This window comes from Megachile rotundata, chromosome 2 (genome assembly GCF_050947335.1).
Source record: "Megachile rotundata isolate GNS110a chromosome 2, iyMegRotu1, whole genome shotgun sequence".
Classification (NCBI taxonomy): domain Eukaryota; kingdom Metazoa; phylum Arthropoda; class Insecta; order Hymenoptera; family Megachilidae; genus Megachile; species Megachile rotundata.
In genome coordinates, this window is record NC_134984.1 from 22579239 (window position 1) to 22599254 (window position 20016).

The window sequence follows — 20016 nt, forward strand, 5'->3', positions numbered from 1 at the left end:
TATCTCTAAACTATTACCTTATTTCAGCTGACCTGTCGCTTTATAATTTCTCAAGCAACAAGCGTTAGATCAAAAAAGGATAGGGATTCGAACAAATAGTTCATGTTCTACTTAGAAGGTACTTGAATACTGCTTTATATCACCTACCATTGGAAAAACTACGATTGGTTATTTTGGCCGCCGTCGGTGAAGTTAGGAACGCCGAGTGGGTGTCTAATTTCGTCGAAGAGGAGGGATTTCACGCTCGATCAACGCTGATTGGACAACGCTGGTCGTTTGCTCTTATAACTCGTCGTTTGTACGCGAACCCGTACTTTGACAACAGTCTGCTCCACGTGAATCACAATTTTCTGTATGTTTATCAGGGAATAATACCTATGCTGCACCTGTCCATATTGCCAAAATCGACTAGTTAATTAGCTAAATGAGCCTGAATTAATTAATTGCATTGATATCGGTTAAAGATTAATTACAACTAAATTTATTATTTCTTAACTATTTTTAACTGTAAATGAATGGTCTAAGGATTGCTTTAGTCAGGACATGGTTATATTATATCTACATATTTTATTGAACTGACGCTTAATTGAAATTCAACGAAGCCATCATTGTTCTTCGAAGTATACTGCTTCTTTGAAAAACAAGAGAGGAAACGATTAATTTAGTTGTAAGCTTGTAGGCATTAAGGACGATATCGCAGCTCATTAAACATTGCACGCGAATTATCATCAGTTACAGAGAAATGCTTTTGATTATTAGGAATGGAAACATTAATCACGCGGTCCATGCTATCGGTTGTTACGCACGAATCGACGTATATATGTACGAACAATGCTAATTTGTTAAAAGTACACTATGCCGTGTTCATTGCTATATGTTTTATGTATATTAATTTATAGTTTGTTATAATACGATGCATTGGTAAATTAGATTCGACATAATCTCGAGTGCAGTGTAAGTTTTCTCTAGATAGTTCGAAAGGATTGGTTTCTTCCTGGATTTTTCCTAAAATTGATGATCATTCGTGTCTTTATCCATGTGAACCCGAATAAAGTAACATCTTGAGTAATGCGAACAGTATAACAGCATCAACTATGTATTGCGCGAATCGTTTCTCAAGCGCCGATAAATGAATACATTCCTTATGCTTTGATCGATTGGCAACTCGATTACGCGAACACACGGACAACTAAATCCTGATGGATATATTGGTTTCTTTTCCAATCGTTTCTTGAAACGGACTTTCCTTTCGCTTCACGGAAGTCTTGGTAATTAAAAAGATCGCTGAAGATTAACTTCGACCGATGCGGGAGAATCGTCTTTGAAATTATTCTCGAGTGTCTGAACTGTTGCAAATTGACCAGCGATGGGCAATTGCAAGAGTCCAAGGGAAATTTTTGGGCGTTCGTGGACCATTTGATGTACCATTTACGAGAAACGGTGTTTCTGAAAGGCGGTGTGCACCGTGCCAAGAAGGAACGGAATCGTAAGGAATCTAAAGCACCGTTGTATTCTCGAACTCTTCAGCGTGCCAACTGAGCCGTAAGCTAGGAAATAGATTAATGCTACACTCGAAAAAATGCTGGTTAATTATAGTGACGCCACCCCTCGTAAAATCGAGATATTTTGTCCGAAGTGCATTACTATAAGATTAACACTTACCTGATTTTTTGCTGATTTTGGACTGATTTTAAAATCCATTTTAAGACGAAACTTCAGCGATGTGCTTCAATATCATGTTAGGTTTATATTCCTAACATACAAGCTGATACTTCTGATAAATTAAATCTTTTTTACGGGACTTGTTTAGATACTAAAGATACAAATTATATTTCAGAAAAAAATATCAAAAGATTGTTTTATTAATTGTTTGTGGGGACATAAGGAAGATGAGGTGGGAAGAGAAACATCAATATTAACGTTAAGGAAAATATATATTTCCTCGTGACAAATGTTGCATTCCATAAAAAAGCATGACAAATGATTATTTAATCAGTTAAATAATATGGGTACAATTCGTTCAAGAAATTTGCTTGAACGCTCTTTGGACAGCCCGATTGCATTATTAAATCTACGCAAGGATCGAAAGAAACGTATAAAAACGACTGCGATTCAAACATGGTAACGCGTTGAAACGTTTAAAGAATTACAACAATGTTAATTCACCTTCCTTCTCTCATAGTTCATTACGTATACGATAAAAATCGCTCTTTTCCTTTATGGCGCTCGATAAAAGGCACTCTTGGCAAACGGCGATATAAAATATATAATACTGGTGCTGATGTATTGTTCATAATCGCTTTGAGCGATTAGATTTACTTATAAGATAACATAATGCTACCTCTAAGCATTGGTGTAACTAGGCTGAGTACGGAGTGAGTTTGACTCTCTTTGAAACGTGAACCGAGTCCCTTTCCTATGCTTTATATGTGTTCCAATTTTAACCAACATCTTGTTAGAATAAAGACACCCCAAACATAACACACTGAGCAACAGCATTTGCTAACTCACTCCAGACAAAACTCCTAGTTACCCCAATACCTCTTAGCTATCGTCAAATATAAACCTTTGAAATAATCTACCACGAATAATCCTGTTGGTTGTCTCCGTTGCAAACAAATCTTTAAGGTGGATCCACGTCTACCTTTCTGAACGATTCAACGAGTGCTTTCATCACTCGCGTATCAACCGCTTGAACTTTTTTCTTCTCCAAACAAGATTCGCAAACAATAAAAAGAACCTATTCGTTTCAGTTACAAGGACTAGCCGGTTGACTGCTAGCCACCGACGATTGCATCATGATGGATTGTACGCTGAGCACCGGCGACGTGGTGACCACCGGTGTCACGGTGTCCGAATGATGATGGTGATGATGGTGGTAAAGAGCGGACGCGTAATACTGCTGATGGTGATGGTGATGATGATGCGGGTGATGATAGCCACTGGTTTCCTCGTTGTTATTGTTGTTGGCAGCGTTCTCGTTGCTCTGATGATGATGATGGTGAGGATGATGATTATTGTTGTTGACTGCCGCGCACAGCGGCGAACTTGGAGACGATGATGTTTGAGAATTGGTCAAATTACAGCCGCTGGCAAGGATGTCGTGAACCGTGTGAGGACTCGGCCACTGCAGAGCACCGGTCGTTGTTTGATGCGATACGCCGTGAATCGAGGTTGGCGAGGACGGCGACAGCTTGCTCGGCGTCGTCGGACCAACTGGAAACGCACCGGTACCAAATTGGTAGGGACAGGTTCTTTCGAATTCGATAATCAGCGCTCGTATCAGGATGGAAGAAAGAGACGCGACTGTTGCCTGATATCCCGCGAGCTTGCTGCTAGAACTAAACGCACACTTCAAGTTGCGTTGATGAAGAACGGAGCCGAGTCTCTCCGATCGTGTCGGCCACTGGTACAACACCTGGTGCACGATGCGAACAGAGACGGCGCCTACTGTTCTTTCACCAATGTGTTACGTACCGTGCTTGGTAGGTTGGCGTCTCGAGCGAGAATTTTTGTTTGGTTTTCTATTGGTTAGCGATGAGTATTCGATGCTACTTTTTAGTACACGGGCTCTGATCTACCCATTACTCGTGTAACCCACCATTAAGTAGCCGCAAAAATTCTTGCTCGAAGGACAAGTAGAATCAAGAAAGTTCGATCTACCAACCTTGATGATGATGATGATGATGATGGTGCGTTACAGCGGGTGGCGGCGTCGCGTGATAAGGCGTCGGCGGATAAGGAACAGGACAGAGGGCAGCTCCAGCGGCAGCCGCAGCTGCGTACAAATGATGATGATGGTGATGATGCGCCGGATGATGCGGATGATGATGTATCGCGTTCGCAGCGCCGACCTTGTTCCGCAGTATCCTCGAAATGCTGCTCACCGAAGGCACATTGTACTTGTCGCACACCCCGTCAGAGAGCAAACGATCCCTGATCTCCCAGGCAAAGATGCCCGGATCTTTCAACTTCAGCTGCTTGATGTACTGGACTACCTTCGGGGTTGTCACCCGGGGCTTGCTGCCGCCGATCGCACCAGGCAGTATGCTGCCCGTTTCGTGGTATCGGGCCAAGATCTTGCTGACACAACCATGGCTGACTCGCAGCTGCCGCGAGATGTCGCACGGCCTTATACCCAGCTGTGCAAGCTCCACTATTCGCAACCTGACCGCGTTTGGCAGAGGTCGACCGTTTACGAACACACCCCCAAGTTGATTCACCTCGCCGTACTGCTGTTGTTGCTGTTGCTGGTGTGGTTGCTGCTGCTGCTGCGGATGATCTGCACCAAGTTCGCTCGCGTTACTTTCTGTCCGGGGAACAATTGTAAACAGCGAACATTAGATTTGTCCGTAGAATTCACTTGTACATTGACGTAACTAGGTTTTTTTGGAGGAGTGGCTTGGTTTAATAGCTTTATCAATAGCGTTTAGAACATCTTTCAAAAATTTCTAATGCAATTAATGCCTTTTAACCCTAATTACGTCAAAGTACTTTATACGGTCTTAAGCTACTACTATTACTTATCTTTAATAGCGTATTAAGAGTATAGACTGGCCCTAAGTAGTTAGATAAACAAAAATTACCAGTGATGGAGTGTTTTATCTAACTAAGTAATTTAATGTGTTCATTGAATTTCCTATACTTGTATATGTTACTACACATATAATTAATATCGAACGATAAATAAAGCAGTCAAAGGGAAAGAATTAATGGCACTGCCTCTTCGATTAGACAGACCCTTTGGGTCAGCTTTTTATAGACGACGCAGTCGATTAGGGGGTGGTTCCCTTGGTTCATAAAACACTCAATAAATCCTACGTTCTATTTGCTCCCGTCTGTTTCAGATACGCGACACCTCGTTTTCGGCTGAACACGATAAAAGCAATACGATATTGATTTATACAATGAACAGTCTGATGTAGAAACCGTGGATTTTAACGATCAGTTGGAATGCAAAAAGGACACGTTTAACATCGATTCGTCGCGACGAAATCGCGAGTTCACTACTAAATAACACGACGATAATATACATTGCATCGGGACTTACACCTGGCACTGGGGTTCGTTTTAATGAGATACAGATGTATGTTGAGCTCTGCTTCTGTTAATCCAAACTGCCTTGTAACAACCCTTAATTAGCGAAGCGATGTCTTAGCAATTGCCTCCTAACTGCGTTCCAAACCTACCTAAATTCCGTTCGCCGGTAAGTAAAGATAACAACCCGTTGCGAGCATAATAAGCGGGCTATCTTTAACCAGGATGGGATTTTATGTACTGCTTTCCCCCGAACGCAAAAATTTAAATAACGTTCACGCACTTGTTAATCTTATACCCAAGATAAAGTAGTTTCAAATATGAAAACGCTAATGTGCAAACATCTTGCAGATCCTTTGATGTCGAGGAAGGATCGAGCTTCTTCCTCCCGGTGGGTCTATTTGAAGAGGCATAGAATCGAAATAGATAGATGGACGGATATCCGTGAAGGAAACGCGAAGTCGTCTTTGCGTGGAACGTTGAAAAAGAAGAAGAAGAAGAAGAACTTTCCTGTCCACGGAAGGGGAAATTTATGTGGTTCTCCTGTTTCTCCCTTCGTTTCTCTTTCTACGCACCGAGGGCAACCGATGTACGCTCAGCGTTACGAAGAAGAGGAATAAATAAGAAAACCGCGGGCGGAAAGGAAGGCCCTTACGTTGCCTCCGTGATTCCTGGAACGAGAGTTTCGTCGGCGACGCCGCCGTCCGTAGAGACGCGTTTTTGCCCGGCCACCGGCCACCATTTTTTTCATCATTCATTTCGACATCCCCTCGTCCATCTCTCCACAATGGTGGTTTCTTGGCAGTGGCGCGAAATGCGCGCCCTTTACGCTGCATTTCAACCGTCAAAACATTAATTCAGAATTTAAGGTTTGATAGAAATGATTATGCAAATGTTTAATTCACATTCTTTAAACAATACAATGTGATATAACAAGTCCAATCTAATAACAATACGTTGTAAATCATTTACTTTCTGTTGTAATGTGGATAAGTACCGATAAACACAAAGAAAAGAATTTTCTATGAGATTTAATTGAAAGATAAACGACGATTTTCCAGGAATCACCCCGGTGAAAGGAGCGCAGGTTTTTCAGCGGATCGCCGTTTCGTGGAACGACCCCGACGTGGCCCGTTAAACTCCAACGATTTGGACTTAATGACCCGCGTTACATTAAAGCTCCATCTTTTTGCCGGCTAACGTTCGATCGCGAGGGAGTAGCAGTGCACGCTCGTTAAACAAGAGACAAGAGCCATGGTTTATGCGTTCCTTTGATCGGCTCTCTCTCGCATAGGTGAGTAATTAACGAGGAAATAAGCCGTTTGCCTGATAGATTTATAATTACGATAATTTCGTGACTTTTGCAGAAGCATTTATCTTACGAGTTACTCGATGATTACATCAATGCTTGGCAAAATGTTAAGCACAAATTTTATGAGAAGAACATTAATTATTGAACACCTGCACTTCACTTGCAGACAACGTTATCGGATATATTTCAAAACAAATATTATTCTTGTCCCTTGAAGCATTAATCTATTGCTCTTAGAGGACCTGACGGTAGAAATCCTATAGGGGATCAGTAATAAATTTTCAACGGTGCAGGCTCCCTAACTGTTCAGGTTCCACTCGATGGTAGGATATATGGGAAATGTAGGAAAAAAGAATAGCCTAGTTAAAATGATTACAAAATCACGTTCTGTGGATATCTCGTGAGAGTTAAGTCACGTTGATACTGGAATAAATATCTGAACACTTGCATAGATTGCTTTTCAACAACAGAAGGTATTACAAAAAATATAACATATTTCTTTGCTATGATATTTTACTCGTAATTGCATCGTAAATTAAAAATCATGAACATGTAATTGAATGATGAACCGCCGTAGGTTTACGAGCATAAACCTACGTAGAAGACTGGATGAATTAGCGAAAAGTAAACGGCAATGTCCCGAATGAGAAGGATCTCCTGGTGTGTAGCATGTGCAGAGAGACGAGAACACACGCACACACATGGACTGGTCGAGTTCCCTTGGTCGGTCTTGGATACGTGTATTACACGCGTGTAAAATGACTACACGCGTCGGGTTCTTTGATCTCGACCATTCATCACCCCTGCGGCCGAGAAAAAGTCTAATAATATTGTGTGCACGCAACGCGACGTTCACGCGCGTGTACGCGCGTGAAATGGCTAGATCGTCGGTTCCACGCGACGATTCGCAGATATATAAATGCAATCTTCCTCTCAATTTCCTCTCGATCCTCTGGATGGATCCTTGTTGCCTGTAAGAAAGTCTACAGTCTAACTATCGTCCTGTATTTTGAATAATTAAAGAAATAGTAATGTATATCCACCAAAGTCTAATCTATTGTTTAATAGTTGAACGATCGTCCAATTATTTTCAAACATTTCTTGTTCCAAAGGAATTCAGGCGAATGCAGAAACGCGGAGGAACTGAAGAAAAAGTATCGGACGATGCACGACCGGGGTGGATCGGCTAATTTCGTAACTGGAAATTTGCGAAAACGATACCGGAGAGGCGGAACAAATTGTCGCGGATAAAAGGACAAGCAAAAGCCACTGTTATAAGTAGGAAAGTGAACGGTGAAGTATGGTCCAAGATGTGGGCGTGCACAAAACGAGTGATGGATGTCAGTGTCACCCTCGAAAACATGTGTTTCGCTTACATAGATTGGCCCGAACGCGGCCAGTGTTTGTCTACCATTCTCACTCGCTAATTATCGACCCTCGAAACGTTCCCTTTGTCGGCCTGTTAGCTTTTATAGAAACGGATCTTTAATTTAATTTCTGCGGTGCCACGGCGGTGTTGAGCACATGTCAGTGATTAGTTCGTCGCAACGACGCGTCAGAAATTACAAAATTAAAACTCTCTCTTTCAGCGGAAACGTGGAAGAATCTGAAACAATCCATCCAATGATTGTCCAACGCTTGGAATAAATGTCACGTGAATAAAAACAAGAATATCGAGTATCAGAAGATCGATGTCTTTGGAAATACATATCGTCCACATATGAGTGACATGAAAGAAGAATTTTACTTGTACAATTTTTTAAAGGAGACTATGGTCTTCAAAGACCTAAAGTTTCAAAGCTTGTCCAGTGAGAGGATGTTGAAGGGTTACGAATCTTGTTACTCAGTCAGGATACTCGACAACGAACTGATGTATGATACGTGCATAGATTTATAACACGTGTATCCGCGAGTGTTCAAAATAGGCTTGTCACGTTTCATCATTACTTCCAGAAGCTTGGTAATCTGGGAACTGGCCAAACAGCGTTCAAGCGAAAAGGATCCTTTAGTCTCGATTTTTGCCTTTTGCAGCAACAAATTTGCCGTGCTCGAAACTTTCTCGGATCGAATGTTATCGCGTATAATTCACGTGCCCAGAAAGATGCAAATAGTTTACATTACTCGCGATAAATTACACTCGCCGATCATTTTTTTCGTCCGATAGGAAAAATTTATTCGGCACTGATAACCAAAGCACTGATTTCGAGTTCTTTTACTAGATTAACGAACGATCTATTTATAGGCGCAAAATTTATGCAACTTGACGCAAGAGGAAATTAATTATGCGCTAATCGCGCTACATTTTTCACGATAACCGTTTGACCTCGTCGAATATAGTTTCATCATAGCTCCGCGAATTTCCAGACGCGTCTACCAATGAACTGAATTATAATGTTGTTTTCCAATTATACATCAGCATGCAACTATGAAAAATTTTGTAAATTTTCGAGAAGTGTCCATTGAATCAGCAGGAAGAAATTTTGACAATTTCGATCGTTTCGCTTTACCGAGTATTCAGCGATTTTTCTTTTTATCATTGAACTTTCGCTCAATTATTCTCCCTCCTTTCTCTCTTTGGAGACTGCACCTTTCTTCGTGCACCTAAAATACACTGGTGCAAAATTTATCTGGCAACTTCATGTACGTGTGCGTGAACCGTGTTCACATCTGGAATACGCGATGACAGTGGGACAGAAATATATCCAATCGACGAACAAAAAATCTACTCCGCCAAAAGTACATTTCCTTTTTCTTCTTTATTTCTCTTTCTGGATCCTTTAAAAGCATTCCCCTTTGCAGGAAAGGTTTCCGGATAATCGGAGATTGTAAAGTCGGTGCAATTAATAATCACGGTACCGTGACAAAAGGATGAAAACTAGAGAGATGGAATGCAGATGTGACAGGTATACCAGACAGAATGACTGTCAGGTTGAAAACGGATGCATCGTTTGTTCTCGAGCCAAAATCGCTACTCAACTCGAACGACGTATGGTCACGAGTTTTTGGGATGAGCTATTAGAAGAATCTGCAGTGTGGCCGCCGGCCAGGATTTTGAATCAGCGTACGGTTATGCAGAACTTCACGTCCAAATCGTGCAAGTAATAACTTGTCAACCATACATCTCGGCATCGTTTCATCGCGCGATCGTAGACGAATGTATTCGGCATCTAATAGAGCATAGAATGCGTTCCACCTTGTCATGCAACTTTCATAGCCAAATACTCGCTACATTTACACGCCTATCAATCAGAGCATTAATGTTGATAACATCAGAAACCTCCTGACATGTATGTTTCTTCGGTTGCGCTTCAACGTTTATACAATGTGTATCAACTTTCAGATTGATCAGGTTGAAAGTCGCATCGAACGTGTTTTAAATTAAAGCTTAAAGCTTAACGACAATTTAACACAAATTGATGTTGAAAGCGACAAATTTCAAAAAAGAAGTGGTTCAAGTATCTGAAAAGCTTTCCTGACTCGATAATAATTTGTAGCTGGCAAATTTACCTTGAGGTAAGTCAAAATTTCGGTCACAAATATAGAAAGGTCCACGTTTAAAGGACAAAGAAATTAGCGACCAAATTATTAGAGCTTTTAAAGTTTCAGAGAATCACAGAGAGGACTAAGTCAAGGATAAACCGTTCTTCGGTTGCTCGAGAAACATCCAGAAGCTAATACAAGTATTTGAGCAGTCCTGTGTCAACTGAACCTTTTAAAAGCTTGCTTCCTTGTTTAACTGGAACAAACTGTACTAATTGAACTCTAATGAATCTGTAACTGTACGTTTCCTGTCAACGTCAACAGTTTCGTGGTCCTTCGAAATTGCCTACCGTGGTTTAAAAATATAACGTACAGGACATTTGGAACATCATGAAATTTTGGTATTTTGAAATTTTCAAATCTGGAAACAAAACTCGAAACACCGAGTTAGATAAAACAATAACCGTCATTCGCAAATAAAAGAAGATTCATGAAGTGTCATGGGGCACAAATAAGAACGATAGAAAAGCGAAACGATGCCCATCCGTTTAAAATGCCTGCGTTATCAGTCGCTGCGTTTTTTTCTTCCAATGACGTTGACAATCTCTGAAGTCATTGACACCAATACAGTCGTAACCGCACGTACGGTTCAAGACCTCGATATGTAACGAGATACATTGGAAACTTATTCGAATGATAAGACAACCGGAGAACGAATTCGTCCGGGCGGGTGTAAGTACGCGGGAGATACGATGGACAATAAAAATTTGTCATGACACTCTGTAACGAATGACTATAAAAAGCAACGATTCTGCCTTGTTTTTGCACGATTCAGAATCTTTCGAACGAGTAAAAAGAGCAAAGAACTTTCGCAATTGAAAACCTTGCAAGTCAGGGGGCGCAACTCTACTCTTACCAACTTTGAGTTTTAATTTAACATTAAAAAGTGGGACTAATTATTATGACGTTATAGATGTATTTGTTAAATCCACAGTTAAGAAGAAAATTGCAGGATCAGCAACTTGATACTCAATTTACTTATTCCTAAGTAATTTGACCGTAGCACCGTTCCAGGGGGATTTTTTCTCGCGCGAAATAAATCTCGTATTACAATCATCGAATCAGCGGGAATTGCAACAAGGGTAAAACACGTTAGATCTAGGTCATCGGCAACGTTTCACGCGTCACAACAAACATGGTACATCTTGGAGATTTATACTCCAGCTTTACCAAAATGTAGGTCACGATACCGCCTCGTTTCAATACCGTTGATTGGACATATCATTTCTCATGTATTGTCGCTTCATCACCATTCTGACCATTTTTTATTCCAGTATCTTGAAGTAAATTGGACAGAAAATGATCGAAGAATATCAATTGGAGTAGACAATACTACGATACAATAGAAACGAGGGCAAGGATGTAACGAAAATAATAAAAAATAAACTTGCGGAGATAAGGAGAAGTTAGTAGATAGGGGACGAAAGAAGGCTAATGAAGAAGAAAGAATGCTCGAAACATTAGATGAAAAGGAGCCTCGAGAAACAAGGAAAATAATATTTTACTAATTCTAAGGACGGTGCCTATTGCAGCTCCACCAGTGGCAATATAACGAGAATCTTCTGTATTTTGGATGCAAGCAGATACAAAATGTAAGATAATATTCTTCTTACGTAACATTAAAAATAAAAATTACGCTTACGTTTTCAAACCGTTATGAACAGCAGCTGTATGTTTTATCAGTGTCTAGTGACATACATCATGTGGATGAACTTCCTCGTCAGAAGGCTTCCGTGAAACATTCTTGTTAGAAGAGTCAACTTTGATGTTCGTCAAGAACGCTGCTGATATAGTTGTTAACTCTTTGAACAGACATTTCCGCGAATAAGGACAATTTTGGGCGCAAACGTTACAAGAGAAATTGTACATTCAATTGAAGAATCATATTTCTTCGATAGATTATTTCTGAGATAATTTCATTGCCGGTAGTTTTGTAGTAAAAAATATAATAGTATTTAACTGAAACGGTTGAACGGTGATCGTATAAACTTGTATATAATAATTTTAGCTGGTCTCGAGTTTAAAAAGAAAAACGATCGAAGGCATGGCGATAAGGATTGTGAGGGCATCCGGGACCCAGCAGCAAGGTTAAAGGTTGCCAGAGAAATGAGTACAATAAACTTTCTATGAATGGACAGCCTCGTATACTCTTCTATGCGCTAATTATTCGATAATTAACGCAATTCTTTTCTTTGTTTCAGTTAATTTTTCGCAATGAACGATGTTGCTATTACTTCTCCGGATTTTTAAGCTTTCGGAAGAACTACAACTACGAAATTATACACGACAAGAAAGCAAAAACATGTGCATTGCTTAGGTTCTGGAAAGATAATTGTTAACCTATTTAATATTATCGTTCGCGCTACCGCGACATTAATAAGTTGTCAGCGACGGCGCCACAAGATACAACAAAGCGGCAAGTCGCTCATTTAATTATAAATTCAATTAGGTCGAAGTTGATTGGCACACACATCAAGAGTTAAGCCGACACAATCTTTTATCAAGAAAGAAACGAAAATGAGGAAACAGAAAAGTCTACAAGATGATCAAAACTCTTTTGAAGTTCCATCTAAAACCATTGTAAAAATGGACAGTAGATCAAAAGAATGTTGGTACGTTCAATTTCTTCGTATTTAATTTTATTTAAGCATGTATGATAAAATAGACAGCTGTTCGAAGCTCGAGTACTAATGTATCAAATTAACAGAGCTTTTGTTCTCGCGAACTTGGTGCATTTGGTTATAAATCCCTAGATTTCTAGACTTAGATCTTTACACCCCTACATTCTAAAATCCTTAAATGTCGATATTCCTGTATGTTTAGATACCTAGATCCCCCTAACCATATGCCAGGTACTTAAAGTAATGCTGATCATTCATTTTATATAGATATAACTCGTACAATTTGTGTCACTTACCCTACAGAGACACAAACGTGTTACGTAATTAAACGTGCAGTCTCAAACAACATTTTGCATGGTTTATAAATTGTAGGACCGATTGCTCACCTAGTACAATAGGATCCATTGGGGTAGATGAAACCTAGCAGCCGTCGGCTACATGCAACGCAGTTCTCCGTCACCTCTTCAAACAATTCTTCGTTGATGAAGTCTCTCGAAATTACTTAGGCCGTACTACAGTTATCAACAAGACAAATTTTCAGTCTAGCGAATTCCCCGATCCGAGATTTCAGTCCGAAACGCGTTCTCCAAACTCCGCCAAGTGCATCCGTGCCTTTACGCTCTTTTCATCGTGCACCACCTTACGTTCCCTTGCAAGCTGACATGTCTGTAATTTCACATTTTTCTTCTTCGCAGAGATCCGCACACCATGTTCATTTTAAGGGTACGTTGGTACCGTTGGAACACCGATCCGATCGTACGGACGTCGTCGGGACACTTCACTGACACGACGAACAGGGAGTTCACGCTACGGTGCGTTTCATCTGCGGACAGGAAACATCGGAACGCTGAATCAAAGTGTCTAATGAAATGGCGAGAATGGAGTGCGTCGATCGCGTAGTCCTTCATTCACGCACAACTGAGACCAAGAGACTACCAAACGAAAAACTCAATTGACTTAGCAGCAGCCGTTAAATAATGCGATATAACAGCGTGGCAAGTGTGTGCACTGTATTCGCTCCTCTGTAAAAGAAGCGAGAAAGGGAACGTTTGCTTTTGGATAAGATAGAGAAAGAGAAACAAAATATTAAACGGTGGACCCGCGGCGGCCAAGTCGCTGGGCTAGACGAGACGAAAAAAGAAGCACGGACACGGTCAATGGTGCGCGGCTCGCCCTTCGCTGCCTCACTGACTGGGGCGACAGATTTACCAGAGCAGAAATAAGAAATCTCCTCTCCGGCTAGTAGCGTAGCCTCTGAGCGTGGCCCCCGCCCGCTCCCTCTCATAGCTCTTCAACGCACACGAATTAGCATATAGAGAGCGTGGCTTGTTGCGTGTTTAACGAAAGAGAGAGGGAGGAAGAAAGAGAGAGAGCGAATTAAACGTTGAAATGAACATCGTTGAAGAAATAAGCATTGGCGTAAATAGGTAGTGGTCGGGGTGAGCTTGACCCCCATAACTTGGGAATGGGGATGTAATGCGAAAGGATATATCACGTGGCGATTTAACGTGCAGGAATTATTACACATAGTAGATATAGCAATATGCAGAGATGTGGTGATCGATAACACAGGGTGATTTACCACGTGATTATCCATAACGCGTGGTAATTCAACGTGCAGCTATAGTGTACTTCTACCCCTTTCCCCCAGTTAAAATCCCAGCTACGCCAATGGGAGCAAGACGTTAAATAAGAGAAAAGGACATGCGTAAGATTGAGCGAAAGAAAGTAAGAGAGAAAATGTTGGTTTGAGAGGGCTGCAAGTGGTCGGTGGACCAATCGGTGGCCGCTCACATTCACGTTGCGCGCATATTTCTGCGCATCCGTATATGATCAAGTTCGGGCGGCTTCACTTTTGTACCTAAGCGTGTGTATTCGTCACAGAAGACAGTGTATTCGTACGAACGTACACCGACGCGCATGCTCGACCAAGCACGGCTGACAATCACGATGGAACCACGAGGGGGAAAACTGGCCACGCTTAAGAGGCGGAGTCACATTCGCACGGACCATTGGCGAGAGCAGTGCACCGTGAGCCAGTGTGGTTTACGCCTCTTCATTGTATCCTCATGCCTTGCTTTTCCTTTGCCAATATCTAGCTATCCTTTCTTACCATTACTGTTTTCGGTACAAAAATGAAAAGTTAGATAATTGTTACAAGGATGAAAGGAATGCTCTAATAGTTTCATATAATATTATTAAATATTTGGTTTTACCATATCGATGTTTAAGGTTGAAAATCAAATGGAGTTACCTGGGTTTAGTTGTTACTCTAATTGACCACTGTTACGTAGCCCATACACTATAATAATCTGTTATCTTATTATTCTGTTAAAACGAACGGACTTCTCAACGTGTTAAATGCAGTTATTTTCAACTTAAAATTTTTAAATACTTCGAAATGTTTTTAAATAATGTATGTTTTTATATGTCCGAATGAAGTATGTACATGTTCTAAAATATTTAAAATATTAAATACTGGAAAGTTTGTGCTAACATTTGTATGCCTTTTAAATTTTTATCGATCCGCGCTTTGACAACTCGCTATGGCGAGAAGCAGTAGCAGTAGCTTTTCTTGCGTAAGATACATATATAAAGGATTTTTTAAACTTTTACGTAGACAAGATATGAAATCAACGTGCTATACAATTTTCTATTCCATAGTAAGAGTTAAAGAGTGCTTATCATTTCCGTATCATATCCTATTATATCGACTGAAAAAATTTTTACCATTTTCATGTCATTCCCTACCTTATTGATACAGCGCAGTATAAGAGCGGACTATTCTGAACACATAATCCGCATCTTCGGAACCACGGACTATATTGCAAACAGCATAAAATCAATATTAATAAATATATACTAAATATGTAGCATATTAATCAATAAAATCAATATCCATTGAATTTTTACAAAATGGGACAAGTAGTGACATCTCGCCGGTAAATAGGGTTTATCGACTGCACTGTGATGATGCTTCCAATATTATCAACACACATGTGGAACGGCATTTCTCTGTGTGGAAAAGCGCGGAATGCTTATAATTTTCTTTGTATAATAAACAGTGTAAATTGTGGATATTTTTCAATAAAAAGTTCATGAGAACCTTATCAAAAATGTTCACAGATAATCCAAAATGAATGTTTAACTATAGAATGTTTTACAAATGCATTGTGTATTCTGGAACCGAATGGTTTGGCTGTGATTGTTAAAAAATTTAAAATAATAATGGAGTGTATAGTAGCAAACGTAGATAATATGCGATTTGATATTGAAATTGCTCTTGATGAACAATATGGAGCTCTTCCTTTACCTTTTACAGGAATGGACAGTGTGTATTAATATTTATGAATCTTGACATATTTAACTAGGTTATGTCATGAAAAGTGTAAAGAAAGTTATTAATATAAACAAAATATAACTTTTAGAATCCACTGCTGCGGTATGCCAATTTTATCCAAGAGGAACTTGTGTCAAAGGAGCCTCTTGCCCATTTAGACACGTACGAGGAGATCGTACAATTGTTTGCAAACATTGGTTGAGAGGTCTTTGTAAAAAGGGGGATCAGTGTGAATTTTTACATGAATATGATATGACAAAAATGCCAGAATGTTACTTTTATTCTAGATTTAGTAAGTATAATTAAGATGTAATCAAATATACTCTGTTTTTGAGAATATATATATATTGTAAGCTTACAAATATGTTTACTTCTATATTGTTTAATATTGTTTTCTTTGTGGTATTGCTAAGTTTTCCCAGTACAGGCATGTTAAAATCAATTATGAATTGTTAGATGCTTGTCACAATAAGGAATGTCCATTCTTACACATCGATCCAGAAACAAAAGTCAGAGATTGTCCGTGGTATGATAGAGGATTCTGTAGGCATGGACCATTATGTAGACATCGGCATGTACGTCGTGTCTTATGTATGGCCTACTTGGCTGGATTTTGTCCTGAAGGTCCAAACTGTAAATTCATGCAGTAAGTTTGTTATCAATTTAATTTTTTATCTGAATTTTATTTTAATTGAAAAATATTAAAATGGTTTCTGTTATTTATAGCCCAAGATTTGAATTACCAGCAGTGCAAGACATGCAGCCTAAAGAGGGCAAAAAAGTAATGATTACGTGTCATTTTTGTGGAGAAGGTGGCCACAAAGCCATTTATTGCAATAAAATGCCACCTGATGTACGTGAAGCTCAAGTTAGACAAGAAATAGAAGGTAATTCTCATGCTACACATCATATGAATATGCACAATGGACCTCCTCCACGGGGGCCTCAAAAACCACTAGAAGAAGTTACTTGCTACAAATGTGGTACTAAAGGTCATTACGCTAACAAATGTCCCAAGGGTCATTTAGCATTTTTAAGTCATGCTGGAGGTAGTGGGAGTGGAACTCAAAATCAGAATTATCGCAGATGATTTTACTTGTTTTATTTATGTAAGATCGATATCGTAATTTTATTTGAATTCAGGAAAATCATTCGCCTGTAAAAATTTCTGTCATATACTAAAATAAGTTTAATACGATTTTTTTGATATTGATTCTTAATTTCAATGTGTGATGTATAAAGTGAAAATATATGATAAAATTAAGATTGTATTATACGATAAAATATTGATGAAATTAAAGGATATTTCAGGCTGATATATTATCAAATACATACTATAACAAATTTAATTTATTATTTAAAGAATTAAACATATTCCTAAATAAGTTTAATGTATTTAAGGGTATTTGCTAAATTGTTTAACACTCCATTCTTATGAGCGCACCGATTTTCGACGTAGAACGTTATAAAAAGATATATTGTTTGCCACTAATTTACTTAATTTGTGACGTTGAATATGGGAAGACGTACTTCGCCATCTATATATGAACTGGCATTGTAAGACTATTCGCATTTTAATATCTTGTCCGCTAAAATATTAACAATATTCGTTTTTCGCGTGCTCGTTATTAGAAATATGAAATTCCTTCGTTATTGAATAATGTGCATTAAATACTTAAAACATAATTCATTCTTTTACATTTTTCGGAATATGTAGTACCTACAAACATAACGTCCAACGTTTTTATTAAAAGAACAGTGCAGTCACCGGAACCACAAAAATACTGAATATCACTTGTTATATGCAAAAAGCAAATACAGTGTCTTTTTAATTAAAAAAGGGACATTCTATTTTCACAAGTGCATTTCCTATCATGTTGTGTTGTAATCGATAACTTCAACATAATTAGCAGGAAAAAGTCCATAGGTTCCATCAGGTCCAAGACCTTGCCACCACCCTTCGTCGATTGCATCTATGTGCGTGATGATGTCTCCAGGATCAAAAGTAATTTCTGTATCATCTGCTGCTTGATAATCATACAAGGCTCTTGCTTTCATTCCTTCATTGTTCGGATCAAAATACAAGTACTGACCATCCATTTGGCTATATAATTCATTTTCAGTAACTACTTCTTTCATCAATGATGATTGCTCAGGTTCCTCTTGTGCCTCTGCTACTTTTGTTTCCTGAGACTGTGTTTGAGCTGAAGATATATTTGGAGTAGCGGTCACTGCAGTATCTACATTGTGGGTTTTGTTCGGTTCTATTTTCGTTTCCTCTTGTTCTTCAGCATGAGATAACTCCTGTTGCTGACTTTCCTCGAATGCCCTTTTAGTCGCTTCTACATGACTATTCTTCGGTACATATTGTTGCTGTACCGAAGAGGACTTCATCTGTCCAGCCGCGGAGTTTTGTTCAAAAATGGCTCGCGCATTTATCGTTCTTTGAGCTATTAATTGCTGCGTTTCTTTGCTTCTTTGCCGTCTTAATTCTTCACTTCGTGATTTATGATCATCATCAGTATCATTGCTATAATGTTGACTTGCTGCTAGTTGATTACGTAAATTATTTGCGGCTTCAGCACGTTGTTCTGCCAATTTTTGTCGCGCTATTGAGTTTTCTTTGGCAGTGACCTATAAAAATATTAATATTTTTTAAATAAATAAAATGTTAAATATTCAATAATTGTAAATAAATTTATTTACCTTCTGTTCTCTAAGCAGTGCCTCTTTTTCTTCTCTAGATTTAATTTCTTCTTCCAGTCTCTGTCGTTCTTTTTCGCATTTCATGCGTTCCTGTTCAAGTCTTTTTTTCTCTTCCATTTCTTCCCTTTGCCAGAATTGATCGCGTTCACTTGCATTTATTTCTTGTTCAGGAATTACTCTACAATATATGTTCTCTTTTATTGAAGCTCTTAACATTATTATATATGACACAATATAAGTAATTACCTGCGATATGTGGTACCGACTGGAGCTGCATTACCCTCATTTTCACCACGAGGTTCATTAAATTTATAAGCAGAAGCTGTTGCTCTAGCAAGTTTTTCCATAATAGAATCTACTTCAACATCATCTTCAGAGCGAGCGGTAATTGTTATGTGTGCACCTTTTAATAATTTTTCTACGTCTCTAATATGATTTGCACAAGTACCCTTTCTAACAATTGGTGCACCTTCTCCTTGCTGAAATATATATTGCAATATGTAATTATATTGCTGCACTATTATTATTTATAATAATAAGTTGAATAATTATTCATTTACAAATTCTTACCCAATTTATTAAAAGACATTTCGGCAAACTGGTTTTAGTATCTATGACTCGGCAAAAGGCATACATGATATGACTGCTATCTAAACGATCAATCATTTCTTCTAAACCCCCATTTCCAGTACCAACAACTTTCAAGTTGTTGCTCTGTCCTTCATATCCAAATACAGCCCTATAAATAACATCCGTTTCATTGATCTGTTTTATGATGTTTGTAATGCATGCATCTATGAAATAGAAGCACATTTTGCTACTGTAAGCAATAATTGAGTACCTTACACTACTTGTATCGATTGATAAAAGTAAAAATAAAAGTTACGAAACATAGGAAACTTATTTATTTATAAATTTAATTGAACATTTGTATTCTTTTTATGGCTCGTCCGAACGGATAGCCGGGACGATAAAATAATATGAAAGAAGACAAGTGCAAGCTTACCAGTCAGTAGACGACTTATCGTCGACTACGTTCTGCCAAGCGGCCTCCAAAGCGTCTTTATTTTTCGTTAAATTAATTGACATGTTTCACAATTAATCTAAAATCAACTGTAAGAATAAAATGTGAACGTCACTAGCGAATTAATGTCACAGACGCATCTTCGCGTTTTGCCTTTTTGATTAAATGTCAACGCCCTTCTGTTACCAACCGCAAAACAGTGATCTTACTGTGTAGGTAACATTATTTAAATCAATTCACAAGCAACAATTTCATATTATATTTAAACTACGCACACAAACGCAATTCAGTGTATGTTAAAACGTATTTTGACAGACGTTATTGACTAAATTCCTTGAGACTATCATACAGAGAACGATTGGTCATGATGTAGGTAATAAAAGAGTTCTCCAATCAGCAAGTATAACAGGAACAAATGAAATGTAAGATACAGTTG

The 20016-nt window shown here is 38.9% G+C and overlaps 3 protein-coding genes across 6 annotated transcripts; 1 reads left to right on the forward strand and 2 right to left on the reverse strand.

Moving 5' to 3' along the window:
- Positions 1 to 1915: 1915 nt before the first annotated feature.
- On the reverse strand, positions 1916 to 14259 carry LOC100876921 (uncharacterized). 3 transcript variants are annotated; one of them, XM_076541701.1, is made up of 3 exons: positions 12897 to 14259; positions 3668 to 4282; positions 1916 to 3450 (listed from the first exon to the last, which is right to left on the reverse strand). In XM_076541701.1, the coding sequence occupies exons 1-3, from the start codon at positions 12913 to 12915 to the stop codon at positions 2750 to 2752; spliced, it is 1335 nt and encodes a 444-aa protein (XP_076397816.1). In that variant the 5' UTR covers positions 12916 to 14259; the 3' UTR covers positions 1916 to 2749. The 3 variants fall into 3 exon arrangements, with proteins under 3 accessions (XP_076397816.1, XP_003707005.1, XP_076397813.1); XM_003706957.3 differs by having other exon boundaries at positions 1916 to 3216; positions 3668 to 4309; XM_076541698.1 differs by having other exon boundaries at positions 3668 to 4309.
- Positions 14260 to 15054: 795 nt separating this feature from the next.
- Clp (cleavage and polyadenylation specificity factor subunit 4) lies at positions 15055 to 17199 on the forward strand. The gene is made up of 4 exons (XM_003706807.3): positions 15055 to 15841; positions 15939 to 16142; positions 16307 to 16496; positions 16577 to 17199. Exons 1-4 carry the CDS (start codon positions 15739 to 15741, stop codon positions 16938 to 16940), a joined length of 861 nt encoding a protein of 286 aa, XP_003706855.1. The 5' UTR covers positions 15055 to 15738; the 3' UTR covers positions 16941 to 17199.
- On the reverse strand, positions 17183 to 19874 carry Abp1 (Actin binding protein 1). 2 transcript variants are annotated; one of them, XM_012293714.2, is made up of 5 exons: positions 19563 to 19874; positions 19127 to 19350; positions 18803 to 19035; positions 18557 to 18734; positions 17183 to 18484 (listed from the first exon to the last, which is right to left on the reverse strand). In XM_012293714.2, exons 2-5 carry the CDS (start codon positions 19220 to 19222, stop codon positions 17723 to 17725), a joined length of 1269 nt encoding a protein of 422 aa, XP_012149104.1. In that variant the 5' UTR covers positions 19223 to 19350; positions 19563 to 19874; the 3' UTR covers positions 17183 to 17722. The 2 variants fall into 2 exon arrangements, with proteins under 2 accessions (XP_012149104.1, XP_003706856.1); XM_003706808.3 differs by having other exon boundaries at positions 19127 to 19295; positions 19563 to 19872.
- Between the last annotated feature and the right edge of the window lie 142 nt (positions 19875 to 20016).

Excerpts from the sequence above, each read along its gene's own strand:
- LOC100876921 (XM_076541698.1), bottom strand. Across the intron at positions 3,451-3,667 it reads TCATCATCATCATCATCAAG|TAGGCGCCGTCTCTGTTCGC; the intron begins GTTGGTAGATCG and ends GTGAAAGAACAG.
- Clp (XM_003706807.3), top strand. The coding sequence starts at position 15,739 with ATGGAGTGTATAGTAGCAAACGTAGATAATATGCGATTTGATATTGAA. Across the intron at positions 16,143-16,306 it reads TTACTTTTATTCTAGATTTA|ATGCTTGTCACAATAAGGAA; the intron begins GTAAGTATAATT and ends ATGAATTGTTAG. Across the intron at positions 16,497-16,576 it reads CCAAACTGTAAATTCATGCA|CCCAAGATTTGAATTACCAG; the intron begins GTAAGTTTGTTA and ends TGTTATTTATAG.
- Abp1 (XM_003706808.3), bottom strand. The coding sequence starts at position 19,645 with ATGTCAATTAATTTAACGAAAAATAAAGACGCTTTGGAGGCCGCTTGG. Across the intron at positions 18,735-18,802 it reads GTCGGTACCACATATCGCAG|AGTAATTCCTGAACAAGAAA; the intron begins GTAATTACTTAT and ends CATATATTGTAG. Across the intron at positions 18,485-18,556 it reads CACTGCTTAGAGAACAGAAG|GTCACTGCCAAAGAAAACTC; the intron begins GTAAATAAATTT and ends ATATTTTTATAG.